A 23016-nucleotide genomic window follows, 5' to 3' on the forward strand; every position below is an offset into this window, starting at 1 on the left:
ATTCCTTGATTGGGTAAGGAGCAAAGATGGAAGCAACTATGGAAAGCTCACGATTGTAATGTGTGCAATGACTCTCCATCTCCATCGTTTTCTCCATCCCTCCCTTTCTCTCTCTCAGTAGAGGTTAACGACAACTCAACAAAGCCTTGTATGTACAATGTCCCGCCACCCAAGGAATGTACGAGGCCCAAAAGCTAGTATCTATAACTAGCATTACACAAGTCATAAGCCCGGTAAAGAGCGATCACCTGGCATATCACAAGTCATAAACTCAGTGATATCCCAAAATCAAATAATATTACACTCTTTGCACGGTTACACAAAGGGTTACAAAGAGTCCGACTACGCGTCAGGAGCAATAACCAATGTGGTTAACACCATCAAAAGCTTCAGTTCGTTTTCGATTATCAACAAGTTCAATGATGTCTCCACAAAGCTGTCTTCTGCCAAGTTGGCCTAAGCACAACATGTTTCACATCAATTGGTTAAAGCCATATATGAGACCACTTCCTACTAGTGTTCTAGATGCGCACCAATAGTTGTCCTTGACGAGGCTTAAGTATTGATCCCCAAGCTGATCATCCTCCACAATTTTAAGCATAGCAAAGATCACCGCAAGCACTAATACCTCATTAAGTTCCAAGACCGGGGTACACATGAGCAATATGTCTCAATAAGCTATTCCAAGAGTACCCGACAACATTGACGCACTGCTTGAAGACCATGCAACTCCCATCCACAATCAACTAGCACATCACAAGAGGAATCTGTTATCAAGCGCAAATCAGCAGAACCACCAGCCACAAGCCTAATTACATTTAGAAGGCAGCCCGCTCACACATAGATCCTACTCGGCTATGCAGTCACGCCTCTTGTTCACCCCAGAATTCAGCCCACATTCATATCAGCAATGAAGAAGGCGATCTACACGTTGTGGGCCAGACTCCATGTTCATATCAGGTCCAAATCATATTTGTTGCACTCATTTTCAACTTCACTAATAGAGCAAATACACGGAAAAGGTGGGAGCCCAGCAGTGGCTTATTGAGACCCAATTCTGCGCTCTCTCTCTCTCTCTCTCTCTCTCTCTCTCTCTCCGAAGTGAATTAAAGTAAAAGTAATGCAATGAAAGATTTTGCTATCTGCTTGCCTATTGTGTGTCAGTAAACGGACTGCACATTCACAACACGTGACACTCCCATCCCACCCCCCACTCCTATCCTCCTCGTCCCTTCAAAAAAAGTAAAAGTAAAAAATAAAATAAAATCTGCAAGACTTGCTTTGCAGCTCAATTATTGCATGATGCATCTATTGATGTGTGTGTCATCATCTGAAACATCATTTAGAACTCTAGAGATAATGCAATAACATATACCTTCTTAAGAGTGAAATAAATCCAAGCTCATAACAAACAGCATAAACGTTAGAAAAAGTTTGGTAAAGAATACAAGCAGATGAGTCAAGAAAACACCTTTCTCCATCAATTGCATGTGTTGCTGCTGGCTATCCATCATTGACGTGGTCCTCTCCAAATTGCTGAAATATACTACAGTAGGAAGCCTTGTTTGCGAATTCCATACTCTTTATCGAGGAAGATCATTTTCTTGACCTCACATAGCACTACCTAGCCTCAACTACCCTACTCATCTCTTGCTCTTCAAGATTAGCCTTCTCTGCCTTAGCTGGCTGCTCCAAAAGACTAGTAGAAGATGTTTAGAATGCAGTATTCATAGACCTCCAAAGCCAGGTCTACTTTCATTGATTTATGTTATCTTCTTTCATTCGCATTAATTGCATACACACTCCCACTCAATTGGCGGGTAGCCTACTATTCATAGCCTCTTTCCCCAGCATAGACTTCAGATTTTGATGCAATTAGATGAATGGAGAGTTCAAGCCTGTAAAACAGCAGAAATAATTCAGAACAGAAGACAAGCTTGGGGATCTGGTGATGCTTTATAACTCTAAATTGGCCTGCCAAGATACCGATCACGCTCCCACGGCCACAAGCCCACTCATCAACATAAAACCTGTCAAGTCTAGAGGGGTTGGGGCCAGTGCTCCTCCTATTCGTTCGTGAGAAACAAAGACTCCCAAGGCTGCGCCCAAACTCTAGAAGATGCCAAGGTCCTGTCCCCTAAGTATCAGTGCAAGAGGCAAGGAGGGAGAATAGATGTGTGCTTGTTTACTTGAAGCACGGCAAGGGTGGATTGCACCAAGACAAGCTATGGAAGCTCGTAATTATATTAGTGAAAAAGTATCATGATTATGGAATGATTAGTGAATGGCCAATATTGGCTTTTATAGTAGACATTAGGTTCACACTACATTAATATGTGCCCGTGCCTGTGCCCGTGCCACATTCACTTTTACATCTTGTTGTCCTTGGCCCATGGCTCATGTACAATATACAAACAATATTTGGCCCATGACCATTAACCCATAAGGCCATGTGTAACTCAAGGTGGTGCCATGGGGACTAGGGCCTTCGACACACTTGTTGATACCATCAATGCATATTAAAACATTTAAACATGTCCACAGCCTTAACACATATCCATCATCACTTTGCATGAAACATAAAAGCTAGACAAAACATCCACAAATGCTGAAAATGGAGCTTGCACATGTGACACCGCATAGAGGCCGGAATGGGCCGACCCCCCCCCTTGGAGTATTTTATTACCCAAGGAGAATAATATCATGTACAAGCTTTGAGGGCCTTACTCTCCCCACGAGAGATGCCGTATTATCCATATACAAATGCCATAACACAGCCCAACACGAGGCAACCAAGCCGGAACATAGGCTGTAGAAATGCCGAGCCAATAATATAATCCATATACCTCCGTGAGGGTGCTGATTCTTCCCCAAAAACCACCGGTCTTCATACAATAGAGCTGGTACAGCAAGTACAACGCTCCATTCAGCTGGTACAGCAGGTACATGACTGGTACATCAGGTACAATGGCTGCTACAATAGGTACTGTACCTACTATATAGCAGGTCCAGTAGGTACACTGACTGGTACATCAAGTACAGTGGCTACTACAATAGGTACAGTGGCTGGTACAGCAAATACAAAAGCTACTACAACCGGTACAATGGTTGGTACAATAGGAACAACAAGTACAAGGATTGGTACAACCAATACATTGGCTGGTACAACAAGTACAGGGGTTGGTACAGTAAGTACAATGGCTAGAAATCATAATAAATGATTAAATACCCTTGCCTTCAATATTTCTTCGTGATGGAAGCCTCCAAAACAGTCCCCAACAGCCGGTATTCTTCATGGGCAGCCTTCAAGAGAGAGAGAAAGAGAGTAGCCATCATTAGGGCAGCCTGTAATGGTGGTAGAGGCTAGTGTGCAGCAAGAGAAGGCTACAATGACAAGTGGAGAGCCACACAAAAGCTGAAGTGACAAGTGTGAGGCCACTTGTCTCACTTTGATCCACTTTCTTGCCACATGTCCCAATCTAAGAGATGGGTCCTTCCATAAACTTTACCTCTAAAAATATCCCAACTGGTAGACATTCTATCATAGGCACTTTGCCAACTCTTGGTATCTGCTCAATTCCAAATGTAATGACGCAAACCGAATTTCCATCAGAGTCAGGCCAAAAATAGCAACTCTCCTAAATTTTAGGAGTGTGGTCCTTTGTATTCCAGGATAATCCCCCATTCCCAAAGCTTGTACTTTCCAAATATTTAGACATCCTAGAGTCCACCAGACCCCTTCCATACTGGGAAATGTCCAGGTTGATGACATCCTCCCCAGCTTCTTAAAAGTTGTCCGCAACTTTAAGCTTAAAGCCATATATCCAAGATATAATCATGTTTTATCAAGTGGGCGAGACAAGACTGTCTCAAAAATCCAATATAAGTGAAGAATCCATGTCCCAAAGAAATAGGTGAGACTAAATAAGTCTCCATAATACCAATATTAAAATCATGTCCTAAAATCATAGTTGTCACAGTACGAAAATACGATACCATACGGGAATTTTTGGTACGATATGAAATTTTCGGATACCGTACGATAAAATACGGTTTTTTTTTTGTTACACTTACAACCTATGGAGCTTCAAGCTTGAATGTGAGGGAAGGTTGGGAGGGGAGGAGTCTACAGTGCTTAAGGAACCAGAACATGGATATGTGTCTCTCCCAGTTGGATCTCCCGATTGTCTCCAAAAAAGAACCTGGATGGGTAATGCAATACCAAAGGTCTCCTAGTGTAGCGTTTATGACTAAGGGACCGTCCTTGCACAAATACGAGCAATGCATCTAGGGTGATAGGTTTAGGGACTCCTCTCTAGATCAAAATGGCCATGTCCAAATCTTCTCACTCATACATAACTTGAGAATCTAACTGTCTAGCCTACCTATACCAGGGATCTCCAAGTGATGTAGCAAGATTCTCTCATCCTACCAATCAAGTGTACACTACCAATCTACCTTGCCAGATTTTTTAGGTCTCTCAACAACCCCATATGGAATACTGAGTGGACACGGAAGTTGCGAAGTATTGCGAGCATTTGGGATCTTCGTTAAGCACGGTTTCTATATTTTTTTAAAGCATTTGGAAAAAAAAATTTCAAGAAAAAAAAATTTAGGAGGGGGGGAAAAAAACTCGCATCGCACGGTACGAATGGGTTCGTACCGCACGGTACGAATGGATACGAGAAACAACTATGTCCAAAATAAATGGGCGAGAATTCCATGGAAGATATGCTAGACACACGCACAAGAGCCAATTGTGTCTCAATCACCAATAGCAATGAGATAATCATATGCCAATGAAAATCACCAACCAGGTGCTAAGACACTTAAATAAGTGCCATGCACAAGAAACTAGTGCCTTGCACAAAAACATGTGCTATGCACACAAACTGGTGCCATTCAAGAGCACGAACCATGGTGACAAAAAAATTGGTTCTCCATAGTTCTAACAATCCTTTCTCCCAATCCCAACAGTTCCCATGTTCTCCCATACAATCCCGACTCTGATCAACAAGCATGGTGTGGAAACAATGAAACACTCACTCGACAATCGCAACACGAATCCATGTGTATGGTGGAGTGTTCATTGAATTGAACTCTCACAATCCCAACATGAATCCACATGCATGGTGAGATGAACAATGAACCGCTTGACCTCTATATGGGGAGATAGTGATTCTAATATGGCATAAAAATAAATAAATCCATGTCCCAAATAAATGGGCGAGACAAAACAGTCCCATAAGTCTAGATATCATAATCATGCCCCAAGGAAATGGGCAAGACAAATCAGTCCCATAAGTCCAGATATCATAATCCATGTCCCAAGTAAATGGGCGAGACAAATCAGTCCCATAAGTCAAGATATCATAATCCATGTCCCAAGTAAATGGGCGAGACAAATCAGTCCCATAAGTCCAGATATCATAATCCATGTCCCGAGTAAATGGACGAGACAAAATAAGTCTCCTGCGCCAACAAGGCATCGGTCCACATGACCCTTGGCATAGACATAAGTCCCATGCCAACCAAGCGTCATGTCCACTTTACCACTTGCACTCCGTGTTGGTACTCTGACCACACACCTTGGATGAGAGGTGGGCTCAAGTAACAAGATAAAACAATCACTCGCAGAGCAGGCATAGATAACCTGGTGTTCCATAAGCATTTCTGCTATACATAGTTTATAGGCATTTCGGCCACCAATAGTTTGTAGGCATTTCAACCACCAACTCACACTACCCTCTGAAGTGCCCATGTTTCCTTCCATCTGCTCTCTATAGTTCCACCCAGATATGGTAGAAACAATCTTCAAGAGAGCACGGAGGACAAGAGAACACTACACACGGCATGTTGTGCTTGACACTACCCTCTGAAGTGCCCATGTTCCCTTCCATCTGCTCTCTATTGTTCCATCCACACATGGTAGAAACAATCTTCAAGAGAGCACGTAAGACAAGAGAACACTACACAAGGTATGTGAACCATGAGTAATCCATCCTAGTAAAAAGGAGTCATAAACATAATCCATAAACCTGAGGTGGGATCCAAACCCTAGAAAAGAAGTCCAAGAATCCATTAGACCTGTATACCATAATCCTTGTATACCATAACTCTTACCACATACTCCGTGCTAACCACACACCTTGGAGTAGAGGTGGACTTTTATCCATAAAAGTATCATATCCATGAGATATCCAAATATTTCTTCTCTATAAACTGGGACAGATTCGTCCATAGAAATTGCTTGTGAAGCCCAATATCTATATAAATCTCGACCAAGAAAGAAATCTCGATAGATATAATCCATCCCAATAAAGGGAGCCATAAACAATGTTTCCCTTAAACCATCTCAAGACAAACAACACCACCTTTCTCCTTACATAGCTATACAAGAGTTAATGAAGATCAAAAATACTCCATAGTAAATAGCAAAAGCACCAACTTTACAAACTCAAAGTATACTTAGCTTTTCTTTGCCAGGTTAGTCATGAAGCCAAAAGGAATATCTCCTCACCATATCCTTAAGATATCCTGAGATATATCTCCATATAGCTTGCCTATAAGCTTGATAATATAATCCACAATATCCATATGGAAAGAGTGCTAAACGTGTGCACATAAAGCCAACTCCACACTTCCAAGATAAAATTTTGTGAATTCATAAATCCTTAGATCAACAAGCTGTCTATTACTCATGCTCTTGCTTCATAGGCTATGAAGTGGCTGGCCATGTTTAATAGCAATGATGATAAGTATGGCCCCCACTTGAGATCTTTTCTCTTTCTTATTGATAGAGGAAAGCCTCAGCTTCCAAGAAAGCCTATGCTCTGATACCAATGTAACTCAAGGCGGTGCCCAGGGAACTAGGACCCTTGACACACTTGTTGATACCATCAATGTGTTAGCATTATTCATCTTCTGGTAGTGTGCCCAAGTTGTGTATCAGGGGTGCCCAGATTTATCCCGAGCAGCACCTTATTTTTTCCTCATGTTTAGGCTCTTGGTTGCAGGGTTGGCCACCCATTATCTCATGTTTATTTTTGTCCAGTCGTGAGACTTTTTTCTGGAGCAAGTCGGCCAGCTTATCTTGGGACTATATAAGGCTTGCCTCCTTCTCATTAGTACTCACTCTGACAGGGGCTTCCAGGCCTGGGTCCTCCCTCAGGGGAGTAGTTCATCATGCCCACATATACGGGGACCACCCCTTGCACAGGGCTGATTGTATCATTGCTTCTTCATCATTATGCAGATTTGTTTTCTTTCTCTCTGTGCCTATGTCTCATGCTTTCCGCTTCGCACTTTTGACACAATGCATATTAAAACATTTAAACATGTCCACAGCCTTACCACATATCCATCATCACTTTGCATATGAAACATAAAAGCTAGACAAAACATCCACAAATGTTGAAAATGGAGCTTGCACATGTGACACCGCATAGAGGCCGGAATGGGCCGACCCCCCCCCCTTGGAGTATTTTATTACCCAAGGAGAATAATATCATGTACAAGCTTTGAGGGCCTTACTCTCCCCACGGGAGATGCCGTATTATCCATATACAAATGCCATAACACAGTCCAACACGAGGCAACCAAGCCGGAACATAGGCTGTAGAAATGCCGAGCCAATAATATAATCCATATATCTTCGTGAGGGTGCTGATTCTTCCCCAAAAACCACGGGTCTTCATGCAATAGAGCTGGCACAGCAAGTACAACGCTCCATTCAGCTGGTACAACAAGTACAATAGGTACACCGACTGGTACATCAAGTACAGTGGCTACTACAACAGGTACAGTGACTGGTACAGTAAATACAAAAGCTACAACAAACCGGTACAATGGCTGGTACAATAGGTACAATAAGTACAAGGACTAGTACAACCAATACATTGGCTGGTACAACCAATAGGTACAATAAGTACAAGGACTAGTAAAACCAATACATTGGCTGGTACAGCAAGTATAAGGACTGGTACAATAAGTACAATGGCTAGAAATCATAATAAATGATTAAATACCCTTGCCTTCAGTATTTCTTCGTGATGGAAGCCTCCAAAACAATCCCCAACAGCCGGTATTCTTCATAGGCAGCCTCCAAGAGAGAGAGAAAGAGAGTAGCCATCATTAGGACAGCCTGTAACGGTGGTAGAGGCTAGTGTGCAGCAAGAGAGTCTCCATTAATGAAGAGAGAGGGCTCCAATTTATAGATTTGGGCCTCCCATGAGCTAAAATGTCAAGAGAAGGCTACAATGACAAGTGGAGAGCCACACAAAAGCTGAAGTGACAAGTGTGAGGCCACTTGTCTCACTTTGATTCACTTTCTGACTAGTGTGAGGCCACTTGTCTCACTTTGATCTACTTTCTTTCCACATGTCCCAATCTACGAGATGGGTCCTTCCATAAACTTTATGTAACGCGCGGAAGCTCTGGGTAGTCTTCTTTCAGCCCTAAACACTCTTGGAAACCTTCTGATGCAAAAACGCACCATCTGATGCAAAAAACGCAGGTAGAGAGAGAGTAGAGAGAGAGAGTGAGAAGTGCTGGAAATTCAGTATATACTATGGTACAAAAAGGGTACATATCTTGCAGCCCTTGGCTGCCTTCATAAAAAGGTGGTTAACCCTAAAATCTGTCCCCTATGGGACCTCTAATGATCCAATCCCCTAGTGGGAGAGAATGAGATAACTGATGAGCACTTGAGCCCTTTTATATGGGTCTTGGACAATGTAGGAGCTAGCCGACTGCTGGTCGGCCAGTTCAGAATTTCCTTTAATGCTCTTTTTAGCAAATCCGACCAGATCTACTCCTGGCTCCTGATGCGCATGCTGCTGCCCGACTGGACTCCAGTCCACACACTCTAGCGCCTACAGCCGACTGATGCTTTTACCATCTTATGATGCGTTTCAGCCGCCTGGTTCTGTGAGCATCCTTTTGGTCCTTCTCAAATCCTGCTCCAAGTCCTGCTCCAGTTTACACTGCCATCAGTGCTCTGTGCTCTGTGCTCCATCATCCTAGTTCTTCTACTGGGTTCATACTCTTTATCTGGTTGCCTTTTCTGGATCTAGCCCTGAGAATGTCCATGGCATCTATGATGCACATGACATCCCCCTCTGCTAAACTTGATGACGGGAATCCAACCTGCTCTTGGATGACTGTCATCATCCCAATCCTGTCCCGAAGTCCCTCTGTCATCATCCATCCCTGGCAAACCCTTTTCTTTGAAAATCCGGTCTGTTCTCCAAACCACTCTGTCTCTGATGAAGATCTATGCATCTGGTCTTCCTCTAGTCCACAATCCATTCCTGCCCTGACTCTGAACAACATCTTGGTCTTCATTCCTGGAACTGAGTCTGGCACTCTCACATCACCCTTGGAGGATCAACCTCCCTTGGGACCGTTACCTGAGAACCTATCTGGCTCACGGAACTGCCATCCCCATCTGGCACTGTGGAACACCACCAACAAACCTCCTGGGAGTTCTTCCCGATCTGTGTTCCCGCCTTGGGCTTCGAATCCATGTACTTTCCTGTACCTTGGACCTGTACACCATCATCTGGGACTGTTTCAGCGTTTAGCTTTGCTGAGCCTGATGCTCTGATACCAATGTAACGCGCGGAAGCTCTGGGTAGTCTTCTTTCAGCCCTAAACACTCTTGGAAACCTTCTGATGCAAAAACGCACCATCTGATGCAAAAACGCAGGTAGAGAGAGAGTAGAGAGAGAGAGAGTGAGAAGTGCTGGAAATTCAGTATATACTATGGTACAAAAAGGGTACATATCTTGCAGCCCTTGGCTGCCTTCATAAAAAGGTGGTTAACCCTGAAATCTGTCCCCTATGGGACCTCTAATGATCCAATCCCCTAGTGGGAGAGAATGAGATAACTGATGAGCACTTGAGCCCTATGGGACCTCTAATGATCCAATCCCCTAGTGGGAGAGAATGAGATAACTGATGAGCACTTGAGCCCTTTTATATGGGTCTTGGACAATGTAGGAGCTGGCCGACTGCTGGTCGGCCAGTTCAGAATTTCCTTTAATGCTCTTTTTAGCAAATCCGACCAGATCTACTCCTGGCTCCTGATGCGCATGCTGCTGCCCGACTGGACTCCAGTCCACACACTCTAGCGCCTGCAGCCGACCGATGCTTTTACCATCTTATGATGCGTTTCAGCCGCCTGGTTCTGTGAGCATCCTTTTGGTCCTTCTCAAATCCTGCTCCAAGTCCTGCTCCAGTTTACACTACCATCAGTGCTCTGTGCTCTGTGCTCCATCATCCTAGTTCTTCTACTGGGTTCATACTCTTTATCTGGTTGCCTTTTCTGGATCTAGCCCTGAGAATGTCCATGGCATCTATGATGCACATGACACTTTATCTCTAAGAATATCCCAACTGGTAGAAATTCTATCATAGGCACTTTGCCAACTCTTGGTATCTGCTCAATTCCAGATGTAATGACGCAAACAGAATTTCCATCAGAGTCGGGTCAAAAATAGCAACTCTCCTAAATTTTAGGAGTGTGGTCTTTGTATTCCAGGATAATCCCCCATTCCCAAAGCTCGTACTTTCCAAATATTTAGACATCCTGGAGTCCACCAGACCCCTTTCATACTGGGAAATGTCTAGGCTGGTGACACCATGGCCCCCATATTTCATTACAAACCATTCCCACCCAAGTATGTTTCGTCCTCGAAACATGCATCATGTCGAAGAACCAAAATATCTCTACATCAGTGAGGCATCAATGAAGGCCATCAATCAACATTTGATGTAAAATCTGTCCAAGAGAGCTTGCATGAGCAATAAGATCATCCCACATCCAACAAATGCTCTTCAAAACCTTATCCAAGTATGCCCATAGGTATCACATGCTCCCCATCTGTTACTTGCATGATATCCACATCTCTTGAGCATCAAATAGGCCACATAACAGTAAATTACAAAAAATTTCAACAATCCAAATCATTGTTGTAAGCCTCAATGTACTCCTTTAGATGCTTCCAATAAATGCTCAATCCCTTGTAGTATAGTTGCGAGCTGCCAAGTAGCTTCATCTTGGGCCTTCCACTTGATTAGGTATTCGCACAAGGTTCGGTTGCGAAGTACCCTTTCTCTCATGCCCAACACCTTCTCGGGAATGTACTCCACCAGTCCATCTTCACTCATGGGAGGGAGTTCATCCAACACTTGCACTTCTGGACCAACATATGCCTTCATATGTGACACATGGAAGACATCATGAATCTTTGTTGTGGTTGGAAGTAGCAATTGATAGGCGACTTCTCCAACTCTCCTTATCACCTTTTAAGGCCCATAAAAGCGATGTGCAAGCTTCGTGTTTGTGTTGCCCTTGAGAGAACCATACCGGGTCTTGGGAATCCTCAAGAAGACATAATCCCCTTCTTTGAACTCCAATGGTCTCCAATGTGCATCTTCAAAGTGCTTCATCTTCTCTTGAGACTTCTTGATGTTCTCCTTGCATGTTTGCAAAAGAACTTGCATTCTTTCCACCTCATCCTTTGCATTGGGATTCACATCATCATTCTTGAATGCTACAATTGGCACATGCACCTTGTACCCATACATAGCCTCAAAAGGCGACATTCCAATACTCACATGGTATGTGCTATTGTAAGCAAACTCCGCCAAATGCAACCATTCATCCCATGCATGTTGTCTCATAGCAATAATGCCTCAAGTAAGTCTCAAGCCACTTGTTCACCCTTTCGGTTTGACCATCGGTTTCCGGGTGATAGACCGTACTTGGAGTTAATTGGGTGCCCAAGTAGCAATTAATAGGCGACTTCTCGAACTCTCCTTATCACCTTGTAAGGCCCATAAAAGCGATGTGCAAGCTTCGTGTTTGTGTTGCCCTTGAGAGAACCATACCGCCTCTTGGGAATCCTCAAGAAGACATAATCCCCTTCTTTGAACTCCAATGGTCTCCAATGTGCATCTTCAAAGTGCTTCATCTTCTCTTGAGACTTCTTAATGTTCTCCTTACATGTTTGCAAAAGAACTTGCATTCTTTCCACCTCATTCTTTGCATTGGGATTCACATCATCATTCTTGAATGCTACAATTGGCACATGCACCTTGTACCCATACATAGCCTCAAAAGGCGACATTCCAATACTCACATGGTATGTGCTATTGTAAGCAAACTCTACTAAATGCAACCATTCATCCCATGCATGTTGTCTCATAGCAATAATACCTCAAGTAAGTCTCAAGCCACTTGTTTTGTTCACCCTTTTGGTTTGACCATCGGTTTCCGGGTGATAGACCGTACTTGGAGTTAATTGGGTGCCCAAGTAGCAATTGATAGGCGACTTCTCCAACTCTCCTTATCACCTTGTAAGGCCCATAAAAGCGATGTGCAAGCTTCGTGTTTGTGTTGCCCTTGAGAGAACCATACCGCATCTTGGGAATCCTCAAGAAGACATAATCCCCTTCTTTGAACTCCAATGGTCTCCAATGTGCATCTTCAAAGTGCTTCATCTTCTCTTGAGACTTCTTGATGTTCTCCTTACATGTTTGCAAAATAACTTGCATTCTTTCCACCTCATTCTTTGCATTGGGATTCACATCATCATTCTTGAATGCTACAATTGGCACATGCACCTTGTACCCATAGATAGATAGCCTCAAAAGGCGACATTCCAATACTCACATGGTTGTAAGCAAACTCCGCCAAATGCAACCATTCATCCCATGCATGTTGTCTCATAGCAATAATGCCTCAAGTAAGTCTCAAGCCACTTGTTCACCCTTTTGGTTTGACCATCGGTTTCCGGGTGATAGACCGTACTTGGAGTTAATTGGGTGCCCATTGGAGTTAATTGGATACCCAAGTAGCAATTGATAGGCGACTTCTCCAACTCTCCTTATCACCATAAAAGCGATGTGCAAGCTTCGTGTTTGTGTTGCCCTTGAGAGAACCATACCGGGTCTTGGGAATCCTCAAGAAGACATAATCCCCTTCTTTGAACTCCAATGGTCTCCAATGTGCATCTTCAAAGTGCTTCATCTTCTCTTGAGACTTCTTGATGTTCTCCTTGCCTGTTTGCAAAAGAACTTACATTCTTTCCACCTCATTCTTTGCATTGGGATTCACATCATCATTCTTGAATGCTACAATTGGCACATGCACCTTGTACCCATACATAGCCTCAAAAGGCGACATTCCAATACTCACATGGTATATGCTATTGTAAGCAAACTCCGCCAAATGTAACCATTTATCCCATGCATGTTGTCTCATAGCAATAATGCCTCAAGTAAGTCTCAAGCCACTTGTTCACCCTTTCGGTTTGACCATTGGTTTCCGGGTGATAGACCGTACTTGGAGTTAATTGGGTGCCCAAGTAGCAATTGATAGGCAACTTCTCCAACTCTCCTTATCACCTTATAAGGTCCATAAAAGCGATGTGCAAGCTTCGTGTTTGTGTTGCCCTTGAGAGAACCATACCGCATCTTGGGAATCCTCAAGAAGACATAATCCCCTTCTTTGAACTCCAATGGTCTCCAATGTACATCTTCAAAGTGCTTCATCTTCTCTTGAGACTTCTTAATGTTCTCCTTACATGTTTGCAAAAGAACTTGCATTCTTTCCACCTCGTTCTTTGCATTGGGATTCACATCATCATTCTTGAATGCTACAATTGGCACATGCACCTTGTACCCATACATAGCCTCAAAAGACGGCATTCCAATACTCACATGGTATGTGCTATTGTAAGCAAACTCCGCCAAATGCAACCATTCATCCCATGCATGTTGTCTTATAGCAATAATGCCTCAAGTAAGTCTCAAGCCACTTGTTCACCCTTTTGGTTTGACCATCGGTTTCCAAGTGATAGACCATACTTGGAGTTAATTGGGTGCCCAAGTAGCAATTGATAGGTGACTTCTCCAACTCTCCTTATCACCTTGTAAGGCCCATAAAAGCGATGTGCAAGCTTCGTGTTTGTGTTGCCCTTGAGAGAACCATACCGGGTCTTGGAAATCCTCAAGAAGACATAATCCCCTTCTTTGAACTCCAATGGTCTCCAATGTGCATCTTCAAAGTGCTTCATCTTCTCTTGAGACTTCTTGATGTTCTCCTTGCATGTTTGCAAAAAAACTTGCATTCTTTCCACCTCATCCTTTGGATTGGGATTCACATCATCATTCTTGAATGCTACAATTGGCACATGCACCTTGAACCCATACATAGCCTCAAAAGGCGACATTCCAATACTCACATGGTATGTGCTATTGTAAGCAAACTCCGCCAAATGCAACCATTTATCCCATGCATGTTGTCCCATAGCAATAATGCCTCAAGTAAGTCTCAAGCCACTTGTTCACCCTTTCGGTTTGACCATCGGTTTCTGGGTGATAGGCCGTACTTGGAGTTAATTGGGTGCCCATGCTCTCAAACAATGTACGCCAAAATGTGCCCATGAACTTGACATCTTGGTCACTCACAATTTGTGGTGGCATACCATGTATGCGAAACACACTCTCCATGAATTAATGTGCAACCATAGATGCCGAAAACTTCACTTTTGTTGGCACAAAATGGGAAACTTTTGTCAACCGATTAACCACTACATAAATGCTGTCCCACCCCTTCTTAGTGATAGGAAGGCCGGTAATAAAATCCATAGCAATGTGTATCCATTTGCCTTCCGGAATAGGTAAGGATTGATGCAAACCACCGGGCTTTTGTGTGGAATCTTTGTTGAGTTGACATGGCATACATTTGGAGACAAACTCCTTCACATCCCTCCAAAGGCCTTTCCAATGAACGCTCTTTCAAATGGCATCATAAGATTTAAACAAACCCAAATGTCCCGCCATGGGAGAAGAATGCATCTCAATCATCACTTTTTGCTTGAAAGCCGAATGTGGCACAAGATACACCTTCTCCTTGTAGTAAAGGAGTCCATTTTGCAACCGGAAATGAGGCAAATCATCACATGTACCATGCTGTAATTTCTGCATCATATGTGCGGCCTCTTCGTCTAACATGTACTCCTCTTGGATATCATCAATCCAATCCTTGTGAACCTCCATGATGGCAAATAATGTGCATGCCCACATTCTAGAGAGTGACTCTGCCACCACATTAACAAAGCTTGTCATTGCTATTACCACCGGGGTCAAACGGAAATTCCCCATCCGGTGTAGTGTCATGATCACCAGCACATTCAATACATTCTTCCAAAGCTTCCAACTCTTTGTCTTCGTCTTCATCCACCTCTTTGGAAAAGATCATGTTAATGGTGACATTGTGTGCCTCGCAAGACTTGGCATGCTCCTTACTCCACTTTTCTCCGCATTTGAAGCATAAGTTTTTGCTTCTCATCTCGTTCAAACAGTCCTCCCTCATAAATTTGCTTTTGTTCACACCACTAGGAGGTTTCCCATCTCCAAAAGAAGGCCTATTTGAAGCTTTGCCAAACCTGTAATTTGTCTTGCCACCACTACCACCATACACGGTAGAAAACTTGGGCACATTTGAAGTAGTGTTGGCATCCCGAGGTTGCTTTGTAGAAGACTTTGAGCCAAAATCTAGCCGCCCATAGCTACGACTTGCCCAAGAATGAGTGTATTTCTCCTCATAGATCTCGGCTAACATCATAGCTTCTTTGAGTGTGCGTGGCCTTTGAGCTTTGACATCGGCTCCAATGTTGCTCCGCAACCCTTTGATGTACTTTACCACCTTGAAATCTTCTCCGAAGCCATTGACATGAAGAATGAGCTTGAGGAATTTGTGAGTGCAATCCTTAACACTTGATCCTCATTGTTCCAAGTTATCCCACTCACAAACCAACTTGTCCCTATGCAACTTGGAAGTGAATGCATCTCTCATATCATCCTTGAAAGCATCCCATGTTGTTATCTCATAGTGTTGAGATTGTAGATGCCTCCACCATGCATGAGCATATCCTTCCAAATGCAAAGTGGCATAATCGACCTTGGCCTTCTCACTCCGTGGGTTCATCTCAAAATAGAGATCCATTTTGTTGACCCACTCTTCAAACTCTTCATTAAAAGTGGCCTCGCCATTGAACTTGGCAAATACGATCTTATCCTTAATGCCTTTGAACTCATCATGATCTTCATGAGCATGTCTATCCACATGAGTACCTCGATCCATGAATGAGTGTCGATCCCTACGAACCATGTGATCCCCATGCATCTCATCATCCATCATCCGTTCAAAACGGTCTTCATGCTCCACATATCTTGATCCAAATGCATGGTAATCATGGCCGTGACTTGCGGCATGTGCATGCATCCGAGAAGATTGCCCCACATGTCCTTTCCCTTTCGCATCACTTGGTGTAGAAGCATACATAGTGTTATGCATTACCCCAAAAGAAGAGTGCATGCTTGGGTTGGTCTTCTCTTTGTCCATCCGCATCATACCATCCCACAATGCCTTTGCTTGATCTTGAAGCATCCATGAAATTGGGGCGATGAGAGGGACCACCGACATCATGTATCCATTCCCCATGAGTTTGTCGTCTTGCTTGCTCAAGACTACCCTTGACCTCACTTTTGATGTCATCTCGAAGACCCTTCATCTCTTCAATCATTGGCTTCATCAATGATTCCACCATGCCTCTCATCATCATCATCATTTAGCTCATATCAAAAGACATAGAAGGCATTGCATTGGTATTGACATTGGCATCCACCACATGCGCTTGAACATTGCTAGTTGTGGCATAATGTGTACCTCCTTGTACGTAACATGCCCGTTGTTCCTCATTTGCCATAGTGTATCCAGCCTTTTGCATTGCCTCACCCTCCTCCACATTCTCTACATGCTCCATGTTGTTCGGATCCTTCAAATCTTGAGGCACAAGCGATTGCTTGTTCAGTTTCCCTTCTCGCATGGCAGCTGAAAATGCAAGAGGTCGTAGATAAGGTAAATGGTGTCCAAATCTAGTGATCTTCAGCTCTATAGATCCGCCCTGGAGTCTACTAAACACCTATGATGAAAAACTTGAGATTTCGGATGTCCTAGTATTCTCTGTTTTGGGATTTGCAGAGATATAGGCTGAAACACTAATTTGGCTCTATCTTGGGCTCCGGTTATCGGAATTTGAAACTTCTTGGTTAAAATCGAAGCCCTCAATGAGCACTACGAAGAGGTATAAGGCTGGTTATGAGATCCAAAATACCCTAGGACTGAATTAGGGTTTATACATTTCTGTAAAACCCTAAATTGGCATCACCTCGGGTATCGATTTGGATAGTTCATAGCTTGATGGAAAGAGGGGAATGAGTGTTACTAAAGGGTGTAAAAAGACTAGCAAGATGGATTAGGATTTATGACTGAATTAGAGTTTTCAGATTGCTGAAAAACCCTAATTTGGTGACCCTAGAGATGTCCGATTCAAGGTAGCTACGGCTTGTTACAAAGCTCTTGATTGGCTCTATAAGAGAGTATAAATGGCTCGGCAAATGATTTAGCCCCAAGAACTGAATCAAGCTTTTCTCCTCAGCCAAAACAAGGTATTCCTGAAAAATTTCGACAACATTTCCCCTGTTTTTGCTTTCGAATCTCAATTTCCAAATCAAGCCAAAATCATCCAATTTACTTGCTCATCTCTTGCCCAATACCAATAGCATCAATCCCATCTCATGGCATCAAGAAATGATCAAAGTCGATCAATGGACCCCATTGCCCACATGCATCAAAACCATCAACCTCTTGTTGCTTATGCATACATTGTCCACTTGCTATCACATGTCCAATGATCTTGCCACTTGGATACAATGGAATGTCGATGGTGTCCGTCGGTGTAGCGCGTCGAAGCTTGCCAATCTCCCGGCCAAGCTCTTCCCACCCTCATACCTAGTCCAAATCTAGGCACAAGTTGGGGCCACGTCTTCACCACCGGATACCTAATCCTCCACCGTACCGCTTTACCACGGCACTCACGGCACAGTGGATTCAAGCCCTGCCCCCCCCCCCCCCCCCCCCGGGTCTCTCCGCCACTGCCCGAGGTACGCTCACCACATACTAGATTCTATGAAATGAAAGTGGGTACAATGTGAGGTGAGATGTACTTGCTTGAATCAAATGAGTGAGTTGGAGATCTTACACATATGAGGCATGACTAAAGCCAACCGTTTCATATGAATTACATCAAGAGCATGAACTCATGCTTCACTCAATCAATACTCATGTGTCTCCATCCATCCAAGCACATAAGCCAACCAAATCAAGAAAATCCAATGGCATCAAATCAATAGACAATGTATGTGTAATTCCAAAGCATAGAATGACATCCGCTTACAATCTCAAGCATAGAATGGCATCCCTCACAATTGGCTCAATTCTCATGTCACATGAATGCCCAATGGCATTCAAGAGACATACCCTATGCCAAAATTTGATCCATATGGTATCCAAAAATCACATGGAGTGGTAAACAATGATGAGCATTGTGCAATTAGGACATGTACACTCCCATTCTCACTAAATGTCCCAATTAGTCCAAAATTCCCAAATTAGTAGCTAGGGTTTACCCAATGTGCTTATGGATGGCTCAAGCTTGCATTATGCCATCATTAGCACATTAGTTAATTCCCAAGGCACACTAATGAAGAGAGGAATTGACTAATTTCTGAAAATTAGGGTTTATGAGTAGAAAACCCTAATTAATTGCCTCCTTTGCAAGAAAATTCACCATTGAAGCAAGAACTTGCAATAGCCACTTACTAATTTGATCACCGAGGCTCCAATGCTTGAGGAATTGTTGAATAGGACTTCAATTGAATGAATCTTTGAAGTACTTCAGATTTCTACACAAAGTTGTCCATTCTTCTCTTCCAAATGTTGATAGAAGCCTTCAAGCCTTCAAGAAGCTCATCACCAAGAGCTTGTGAAGCTCTTTCTCAACCGATTTCAGCCCGTAGGGTTGCTGCAGCGTGCAGCAGCGTGCGGCAGCCTCAAGGCTAAAATTCACCACAAGACCTAGCTCACAAAGAGCCTAGGTCTATGACATGTGGTTCTTGAGATGTTGTGGAAGGTGAAGGGACTGAAGATTACGATGAGAATGATGCCTATTAGGGTTTGGGATGAAGAGAAATAAAGAGGAAAGAAGGCCACAAAAATGGTACTCATCCTAATCCTCTCATCAAGCTCTACAAAATCCCTCAAGAATTGAACCAAAATGGGGCATGAGTGAGGAGTAATGGCTATAGAAAGCTTGAAAGGGAAGCACAAAATGATAAGCGTGATTAACAGAGAGATTAACAGAATGACTAATTCAAATTTCTCCCAAATTTTGGTCTAGCCGTCCCAAATTTTGGTCCAAGGTCCAAAAATTGATCCCAGTTGGCCAAAATTGGACTAGTTTTCCACAAATCTCAACCAAGTCCTAACCAAATCCATCCAATCTTGTGAGATTAGGCTAGATTAGGTAAGAATAATCAGAAATTAGTAGGATTAAGCCAAATTTTCAAAAAACTCATGAAAATTGGCAAAATTGGATGACGCAAAGGATCAAAACAAGAGCTCTGATACCATTGCAAGAGGCAAGGAGGGAGAATAGACGTGTGCTTGTTTACTTGAAGCACGGCAAGGGTGGATTGCACCAAGAAAAGCTATGGAAGCTTGTAATTGTATTAGTGAAAAAGTATCATGATTATGGAATGATTAGTGAATGGCCAATATTGGCTTTTATAGTAGACATTGGGTTCACACTACATTAATATGTGCCCATGCCCGTGCCACATTCACCTTCACATCTTATTGTCCTTGGCCCATGGCCCATATACAATATACAAACAATATTTGGCCCATGACCATTAACCCATAAGGCCATGGCCCCCATATTTCATTACAACCAGTATCATCTCCTCCCAGGTAGAGTACTCTGCTCTTGAAACTATGGCTATGCCCCCTCCAAGTCTATCCTTTGTTGCCTCAATCATGTTGAAGTCACCACAATAGCACCAAAAGTCCACCTGGAGAAGGGCCTTCCAAACTGTGCTCCAAAAGAGGGCTCTACCGTTCGGGGCATAGACATTGAGGAAGCCAACGCTATCCTCTCCAATCAAAATGGTAACCCGCTGAGCTCACCCAGGAACTATGACTCCTGAGCATGTCGTTGCCGGCAAAAGTTGCTCACTGACAGAAATACAAACTTCTCCCTGTGTCCCTGAAGGGCCGAAGGATGGAGACCAGTGAATAGCTTGTTATGAGCTGCTACTCTCAAGCTTGGTACCATGAACTCCATTGGGACCACTGCCTCTAGTCCAGCAATCATTCGTGACGAAGATAACGCACATCATAGAGAGAGATATGCAGAGAGAGAGAGAGACTTGTGTCATCCAGATTCCTGGCTGCTGGGGCATCCATATCTAGTAAAATTGGCTGACAACTCAAGTATGTTGTCATCAGTGCCCAACATGATAGACCAGGCCTGAAAGGGTACCTACATTATGCGTCTTTGATAAACAAAAAAAAAACAAAAAAAACAAGCTGAGTCTCAAACCAAGAAGCAGCTCTTTGCCACAGAGAGCTGCATCTTAAGCAGATGATACCAAATGTAAGGTTACTTGCACTCAAAGACTACCAAGGTATGAGAGTGAAAGGCTTCAAGCCAATAAATTAAACCCAAGAAGGTAAGTAAACTTATGATGCATTTCAAATTATAACAAAGCATAATTGCCTAGCATAGGCTCCTCTTGCAGCCTACAGGCAACATTATCGCTTAAACCTTACCTATTTATGTTCAATCTTCGTCCTCATCTGAACTTCCATCCTCATCGCTGTAGTCGCTGCCATAATCTTCTTCCAACTCTGGATTCAAGTCAAGCTGGACAAAAGGCACTTGAATGACACCCGATGGAGGAGCTAGGGCAGCTGAAGGAGGTGGAGCGGGCCTTGAGACTGCCTGATCCTGTGGTCTAGACGTTGTGACAGAAGGGGGTAGCACTACTGCATCTCCAGGCTTCCAGCCAGGAGGCAATTGTGGGATGTCCATGCCGGGTGGCAAAGGGATGGGATCACCAGGCTTCCATCCAGGGGGCATGGGTGGGAGGTCGGTTGGGAGCTCGATGGGCAAGCCGGGCCGCCATCCTGGTGGAGGAGGAGGAAGGGGAACACCTGGAGGCAGTCTAAGGGCCTGAGGGCTTTCGTCGGCTTTCATATTGATGGCTTCCATGGTATCAGCGGGTGAAACTGTGATAGCAGAGGGTTTGGGGATGCCAATGTCCATGTCCACTGCATGGTAAAGCTGTGAGGCACGCATCTGCTCATCTTGGGGGGCAGGAGGGAAGGCCCCTCTAAGGGGAACCTGTCCTGAGGCATACTCTGGTGGGGCAAAAGTGGTGTAGCTGATGCGATGGGCATATGCAACAAGCTCGGCCACATCAATGGGCGTGCCGAGGCCCCCTGCCATGGTTGCCTGGCCTGTGCTAGCATCTTCTTTGCCTTTGCCCTTGGCCTTGGGGCGTTTAGGGTTTCTGTACTCTTCGTATTCTTCAAGAGTATATTCTAGCTTCTGCTCCGCATCCCTCAGCCTTCTGGCAAACTCTCTCATCACAAAGTCCTTGTCAGGAACTCTTTGTCTTTCCTGCTCTATCTCCTGCAGCTTCGTGATCTCCCCTATCGCTTCGAACAGCATGTCCTGATGAGGGTCCATCACGATTCTTCTCCCGACAAAAATTTCGCAGGACTCGCACGAGTTAAAATCGTTGAAGGTGCGCGAGAGAGAGACAGTCAGTCGGGCTCACAAGTCACCGGACTTCAACTTGCAGCGTTAAGGGCAACCCAACATTTCTTAAGACACTTTGCAATAAGAAGGGCAAAATTGGAGAGTGCCCATTTGAGGAGGGCCTAAAGGAGGTGGTTCAACAAAGCTCCACCAACCCCCAAACACAATCACAAGCTGGAGGAGGCCCTTAAGGAGGTGACTCAACAAAGCTCGTAGCCCCCAAACACACACAACATGGTGGGCGCACACATAGGGAGGAAGCGATGACTTAGGTGCAGACTTGGGAATCGGCTCTTGAGTCCTCACTCCTCGTTGCTTGTGCCTCATAGATCTTCTCAAAACGCTACTCTCTCTTCCTCTCTCAAAACGCCACTTTCTCTCTTCCTCTCTCAAAATGCTGAGTTGTGAGTCATGACTCCTGACCTCAACTTTCAAGTTAAGGAGATAAGGGTTCTCTTTAATTTAACTTATAAGTTATAACTCGTATGTTATAACTATGTAATAAATGTACACTGCTTATATACTAATACTATAGAATGTAGAAATCTCAATGTAAATTGTAGTTATATAGTATTTTTGTATTAATCAATAAATATTGGTTTTTGATAGGAAATTTTTTGAATCGTCCATCTACCTATAATATAACACGGCTTGACCTGCACTCAAGCCACATGACAACAAAGTTTCAAAAAACGAGGCGTTCGCCTAGGCCAGTGGGGCCTCGCTTGGGTGACTCCCACATGGAAATCTCCACAACCCCGCCGTCGCCTTGCCATGCAGGGTCGCAAAGATGCCAGAGCTGCCATCTTCATCTTTCGACCTTAAACGCAATCACTCATCTGCCACCCTGCCATGCAGGTTAATATACTGCCAAAGCCGCCCACCCCATGAAGGTGGCTTGGAGAATTCGAAATATTGCAGCCTTGGAGCCGCCCGCGTCTTGGTCCTTCTCTTAGTCAAAGGTCTTAGCTCCCCCTCCCTCAATTGAACGTTTTTGCTCGCACTCGCTCGAAGGTTTAGCAGGTCATCTGCCTCCTCATTTGAGCATCATCGTCTCCTCCTCATTCGAGATCCTCAATGTCTCTCGCTCTCTTTGCAAGGTTGACGCCCGGTGAGTTCTCTCTCTTTCTCACCTATGTTGTTTGTTGTGTGTTGCATGTTGCTCTTTGTCTCTCGCTCTCTCTGTAAGGTCGACGCCCGGTGAGCTCTCTCTCTCTCTCTCTCTCTCTCTCTCACACACACACACCCCTTTGTTGTTTGTTGTGTATTGTGTGTT

General features: G+C 43.9%; 1 protein-coding gene across 1 annotated transcript; it reads right to left on the bottom strand.

The window, feature by feature from the left end:
* Positions 1–1336: 1336 nt before the first annotated feature.
* Positions 1337–21810, bottom strand: LOC147619823 (hydroxyproline-rich glycoprotein family protein). Its single transcript, XM_086825669.1, has 2 exons — positions 20747–21810; positions 1337–1898 (listed from the first exon to the last, which is right to left on the bottom strand). The coding sequence occupies exon 1, from the start codon at positions 21666–21668 to the stop codon at positions 20757–20759; it is 912 nt and encodes a 303-aa protein (XP_086681795.1). The 5' UTR covers positions 21669–21810; the 3' UTR covers positions 1337–1898; positions 20747–20756.
* Positions 21811–23016: the final 1206 nt, after the last annotated feature.

Source organism: Cibotium barometz, chromosome 32 (genome assembly GCF_041138505.1).
Source record: "Cibotium barometz isolate CiBa-2024 chromosome 32, ASM4113850v1, whole genome shotgun sequence".
In the NCBI taxonomy this organism is placed as follows: domain Eukaryota; kingdom Viridiplantae; phylum Streptophyta; class Polypodiopsida; order Cyatheales; family Cibotiaceae; genus Cibotium; species Cibotium barometz.

Coding starts and splice junctions, on each gene's coding strand:
- LOC147619823 (XM_086825669.1), bottom strand. CDS start 21,668: ATGGACCCTCATCAGGACATGCTGTTCGAAGCGATAGGGGAGATCACG.